Source organism: Mus caroli, chromosome 2, assembly GCF_900094665.2.
Source record: "Mus caroli chromosome 2, CAROLI_EIJ_v1.1, whole genome shotgun sequence".
Taxonomy (NCBI): domain Eukaryota; kingdom Metazoa; phylum Chordata; class Mammalia; order Rodentia; family Muridae; genus Mus; species Mus caroli.
Genome location: NC_034571.1, coordinates 22,733,450 through 22,739,509, shown reverse-complemented (window position 1 = coordinate 22,739,509; position 6,060 = coordinate 22,733,450). Strand labels below are relative to the sequence as shown.

At 43.6% G+C, this 6,060-nt stretch overlaps 1 protein-coding gene across 2 annotated transcripts in view; it reads left to right on the top strand.

The window, feature by feature from the left end:
• The first annotated feature begins 295 nt into the window (after positions 1-295).
• The window catches only part of Abo (ABO, alpha 1-3-N-acetylgalactosaminyltransferase and alpha 1-3-galactosyltransferase), a 21,735-nt gene continuing 15,970 nt past the window's right edge, over positions 296-6,060 (top strand). The window contains exon 1 of one of the 2 annotated variants that reach the window (XM_029469075.1): positions 296-542. In XM_029469075.1, the coding sequence (XP_029324935.1) occupies positions 464-542 (79 nt within the window). In that variant the 5' untranslated portion in view covers positions 296-463. Of the gene's footprint in view, positions 636-6,060 lie in introns of both variants that reach the window. The other variant, XM_021156142.2, reaches the window with a different exon arrangement.

Here is a 6,060-nt window from a genome sequence, read left to right as displayed (position 1 = left end):
TCAGTGAGATTCCCAGGCTCTTTCTGCAGACAACTGAGTTAATGGCTCTGATTTATTGTAGTGCTTAATTAGTTACTGAATAGGTTAAACTCCTTGCTGTAGTCTGGAATTTTGGAACACTGAGAGAGACTTTAGCTAATTTAGAATTCAATCTTAAAAGGCACTTATTATAAGATAATGTTTAATAGAGGGCACGTGGATCCATACACTAGACTAATGCAGGAGTGGAAAATTAATTTTATGGGTTAGGGGAAATGCCAAACTCCAGGAGGGAATTTCTGTGGAACTCTTTTCCTTGTGGGCAGCTTCCAAGCTTTCGCTTGTCAAGATGACCCAACTGGAGAGCTGGCTTTTGCCAGACTCCAGGAGGAGAGCTTCCTTGAAACTCTTCCTCATGAGAAAGCTTCCAGACTTTCATCTGTCAAGCTGACTCCACCAGAGCTCGTGGCAGGTTCCTGTACACATGCCTGGGCAAATCAGAAGTCTGCCAGAGTTCTTCCCCATCCACAGGTGTTCAGAGCTGTGTTTTATCTCTCCTGGGGGTGAGTTCTCCTGTGTGCCTGAGACCTGGCCTGTTACTAACAGCTTGCTGCACAGACACTGAACTGTCCTGGGTTCTGACATGAATCTCAGAGGTGAGCTGAGGAATAAGGGGCTGGCTTTGGGCACCCTCCATTGGTTGTCTACCATCTGGACCGGGCTTCTTTGCTGCTGGGGTCAGAGGCTCAGATGGGGATGGGGCAGGACCAGGTAGGCTGGGCTGGCAGGAGCCCCGAGTGTCCCTGGATCTGTGTTTGTTCATGAGTACTGTCAAAATGTAGGTAAGTGGGGCTAGAGTCACAGTGGAAAATTCTGATCTGACTAGGCAAAGCTGCTGAGGGAGGGCACTGAATGTACGTGGTCTGTCTGTACCTTTACTGGACATCCTCTTCCCACATGCCCAGGTATTCCAGAACACAGGTGGTGGTCAGTGGCCATGAATCAGGCCCTTCAGGAGCTCCTAGGAGTCCAGGCCACCTGTGGAGAGAAGGGGAAGGAGGCCAAGGGCAGGAGACTCCAGGTGGCTGAGCCCAGTAATCCTGCAGGGCTGGAGGGAAGGGGTGATTGGGAGGAAGAGTGGGGTTGGCTCCCCAGCCCTCACCTGGTCAAGCCAGGGTCAATTCAATAGCAAAGAAATATTCCTAGTACTACACAAAGAAACACACAAAACAAAGCAAAATTAATCCTGGAAGAGAATTTCTTTTTGCCAAAAGTGTGAGCTACCTGTGAGGAATACAAGAGAGTACAAACTCCACTTAGTTTCTATTCTAGCTTTACTGGTGACTGTGCCTCACCCCACCCGTGGGCCCGGATTTTACAGACTGACACCATTGTCTAAATCCTAGTCAGCACAAAGGTGATGAGCACGATAGAATCCCCAGGCATGAACACGGGAATATTGACCCTTGATGGCTCACCACCTTAGACAGGGCAAACTCACTTCTCACTCTCCATCCTTTCTTCCTGTGGTAAAAATACATAAAACAAAATAACCATCTGAAACATTTTCCCCATAACAAAGAAGATAGAGTTTTCTTATTTATTTTTGTGTGTGATGTGTACACATTGGCATGCGCGAGGGGACCAGTGGGAAACTCTGTGGAGGTGCTTTTCTTCTAACTCCTGGGTTCCCGAGCTCAGGTTCAGGTTGTCAAGCTTATGCAGGAAGGAAGGCTCTACCTACTATGCCATCTTATTGGCCAATCTTAGCAATTTTTTAAAAAGATTTATTTATTATTTATTATATGTAAGTACACTGTAGCTGTCTTCACACGCTCCAGAAGAGGGAGTCAGATCTCGTTACAGATGGTTGTGAGCCACCATGTAGTTGCTGGGATTTGAACTCTGGACCTTTGGAAGAGCAGTTGGGTGCTCTTACCCACTGAGCCATCTCACCAGCCCCAATCTTAGCAATTTTAAGTAAAAAGTTCAGCATCTTTAAGTACATTCATTTTAAGTAGGACGGCACAACTTTCTATTCTGGTGAATTTGGAGGGGGAGGAAGCTCGGTGCTGCTCTCCAATACCTCAGGGAGGGGCACTGTCGCCTGACAAGTACCTTGGTCCAGTGTGGAATGCAGCAAGACTGTCATAATTTCTAGGCAGGGCCCAGTATGGTTCAGTTCTGGGATGGACGTTTGGATGAGGTTGGGTTAGAAAACAAGTTGCTTTCAAGTTTTTGGGTAGCAGGTGTGAGGTGGGGATGCTCCAAGAATCTACTAAGGTGCTGTGGGGGAAAGGGAGCAAAGATAATGCAAAGAAGTGACCTGGGCAGGAAAATCAGGGGTGTATGGAGGACTGGAAGTCAATCTTGGTTGGTGGGTAAACTCTCAGAGGACAGAAGAGAAAAGTAGATCAAAGCTGCCCAGGTGCCAGGGCAGCTGGTTTAGAGGCAGGTAGGGAGGATGGACAAATGGGAGAAAGGCTGGGGCTCTGGCGCTGGGCAGATTTTTCAGTATTTTTTTTTTTTCCTACAAAGGCAAGGCATGGGTGGGGTAGGTATATAGAGGAAATGCCACTTTTTTTAAAACCACAGAACAGGTTCATTATTGTTTTGCTCATGTGAGGAACTACTACAATGGCAAATGTAGCAAGGCAGAGGGAATGGCCTAGCATTTCTTGAGCTGTAGCCCAAGTTAGTAAACAGTGTGAATGCGTCACTTAGAGGGAAAGAGGAAGGAGCCATAGGAACAACAAAAGAGGTGCGCTGTGTTGTAGACTCTTCTCCCTGGCTAATGATACAAGATCTATCCTGTAAAAGAGGATAATTGTGTTGGTTATGGGAGACTAAAAACATATAAAGAAGTAATTTGGGAGACACCCAAAGGACAATAACTTCTCGTTTTTCATAACTGAATTGATCATTTACACCCTTTTCTTACGCAATATGAAATTAAATCAATATACACTGTAAAAGATCTTTGAGATTGAGATGACAAATTTGTTCAGGGGTCAATTGCACCAGAGTGCCTGTAGCATATCCAAGTGTGTTCAAAATATAAAGATATACAGTTAAGTTGGAATCAGCTTTTGTCATTTCAATATTTTGAAAAGCTTTCTTAATCATTACACAATGGCATGAGATTTAGCACTGAGGATATACATAGAGGTTAAGTCAGAATCTCCATTAGCAACATCAAAAAAAAGGGGAGTGGCCTTTAGCTGTGGAATATCGCACAATAGCTTTTGAAAATTATTTCATGTTTTAAAGGACGAGGTTTGAAGCTGTCCTTTTTGAGGGTATAGGTAGAGTACAGGCATCCACAATATACATCAGCTATTTGAAAGAGTGGTATTTATTTTATTTTATTTTTCTGGTGTAATTTTGAGAACAACCTTTTCAAAACATACTGGAAATCTTTGAACAGCCAGGTTTTCTTTTGTAAGTAAAAAGAATATTATCTATATAATATATAACATAAACTTGAAGGTACTTTTGCTGCGAGGGCAATGAAACTTTGACCTTTGTTGGAGCTGTTAATTACTCCCTATGGAAGACATTTCTACTGATCTCCCTGTAGAGGTTGTGTGTTGTTGAGAGAGCAGGCACAGAATGGTAAACATCTTTTTATCCTGTTAGGCTAATGAATATAAAAAAAATTCTTTTAAATCTTTCATGACAAGAGGCTAATCTGTAGGAGTGGGTGTGGGGGAGAAAAAAAACCAAACAAACCTGGTTTCACAGGACTCGTGTGCTGCATGCAAGTTATGTAGTAACTATCATTTTTCTGATTTTGTTGGGATGGTGAAAATAGGAGGATTCCAAGGAACGTTGAGGGTTCTCTATGTTCCACATCCAGTTCTTGCTATAGCAATATGTTCAGATGTTCCATATCCTTCTTTTGTTGGCCACTGATCAACACAAATAGGAATCAGTCAACACTGTGGTAGGGAAAAGCACACATCACTAGTGAACATTTCAATAAATTTGGAAATCCTAAACCAAACTGAGCATTTCAACCCAAAATCTCAAGAGGTAACACTATACTTTCTTTTTTTCCCTCCAGTCTTAGGGGCTTAGGTACCTTAATGCTATTAGAATAGACAGTAACTTTCTGTCTTTGAGACAACAAATCTCATACCTATAATATCCACAGGAATATCTGCCTCAAACAGCTGTATAGATTCTGTATGTCCTTTATGACTTCTCTATTTTAGCATTCAGAACTCCTTGTTTTCACCCAGTGGGAGACCCAATATCAATACCATTAGCAATACCAATCAAAGTGGAGGGCTGTGACAGAATATGACATTTTTGTGGCACCAGTATCGGTAAGACCAGACAAGGTTTCATCATTTACGTAAAGAATTAAAGAGGGTTGTTCCCTGGTAATGTGCCGTAATCTGTTGTAGGTTGGTTCTAATGCTATTTGTATTAATTCAGCTCCCCAAATCACACAGGAACCTGCCTGCAAGATGATGAGGGCTCCTGCCCCTGTTGGCTCTAATTGGTAAATAAAGTGGCCAATGGCTTGGCAGGGAGACAGAGGTGGGACTTCAGGTTTCTGGGCAAGGGAACACCAGGAAGGAGAAGGTTGGAGAGTCACCATTGCTGGGAAAGGAGAAGGATATTGCCTGAGAAATGTAGGGCAGAGAGACAGAGACACGGTCAACATATAAGAGTGGGAATAGTGGCCCATGAGGGCTACAGGCCTGGCTCTGTGGTGGCCAATAGAATATAGATTTTAATAAGTGATAATTCAGGGATATCAGAGGGGTGAGTGTGTTAACTGTGGGGAGATTTAAAAGTGCCTAGCCACTGAGCAGTGTAAGGCATATTAAAATAGAAGGCTGTGCGTGTGTCTTTCATTTCTGAATCCAAAACATTTGGGCAGGTAGTGAGGCGCTGGTGTGTACCAGCTGGGAAGTTTAGAGTGGATTCACCTACTACTGCTTCAGTGACCACGTGACGTGGCACTTTTCACCCCCTGGAATTCTTATTATGAACTTCTTCATCAACTACACCAGTGACAGCAGGAAACCCCATTAAGTCTATACTACCTCCCCCCAAGTCATCCCACTGGGCTCGGGGAATAGGTCCTCAAATTTCTGTAGGCATTGCTTGTATGCCCACTGCACTTGTAAGAAACATATTTCCAGCTGCTGGCAGGTCTAATCCTGCATCCCCTGAGGTAGATGCTTGGAGAGATGAAACATTACATTGTCCATTGTATGTGCCCCTGACTTGTTGATAACTGTAGTTATTTCTGGGGTCACAGGCATAGAAGAAAGGAGCTGCCAATCTTTATCAAACATGTTCTCCACTGATTAGCCAACACGTGCAGAACTGGCATATTAAAATTACCATTAGCCTGTCAGGGAGCCAAGGTATAGTCAGTCCTTCTGTGGGTGGCCTGGCTTCCCACATCTAAAGCAAATCAGCCCACCTGGTCTCAGTGCTTGCCAATAACAGACAAAATGTTTTTGTTGGCTGAGCAACCACCTGTTTTTTTTTTTAAGATTTATTTATTTGATGTATATGAGTACACCATTGCTCTCTTCAGACACACTCATTACAGATGGTTTTGAGTCACCATGTGATTGCTGGGAATTGAATTCAGGACCTCTGTAAGAGCAGTCAGTGCTTTTAGCCCCAGCCCCCCACCCCCTGTCTTTTTTCTTACTACCTTTGTAAGGCAACCAAAAAAGAATGTCAACAAAAGATTCTGAAAGGACCATTAACATCGAGGAAGGTCTGGGTAGGTTTCAGGCAATTTTTGTCATGCTCACACTGCAGCCACTAAAATAGGTCTCTTTCTCAGATGAGGCTCTTGACAAGTGGTGTTGGTGGCAGTGGCAGCCATAACACAGGCACACTTACTGCAAGAAACTAAGTGAGAAAAGTGTGCAGTGAGGCTTTTCCCTGGACCCTCTGTATTTGGGTCCACCCAGTTAATACTTCCTGGAAATGCCTTCCCAGAGATGTGTCTTGGTTGATTCTAGGTTGATTCTAGATCTCACCATGTTGACAGTTAAGTTTAACAACCACAGAAGGGTTGGTAGCTTTTTTTTTTTTTTTTTT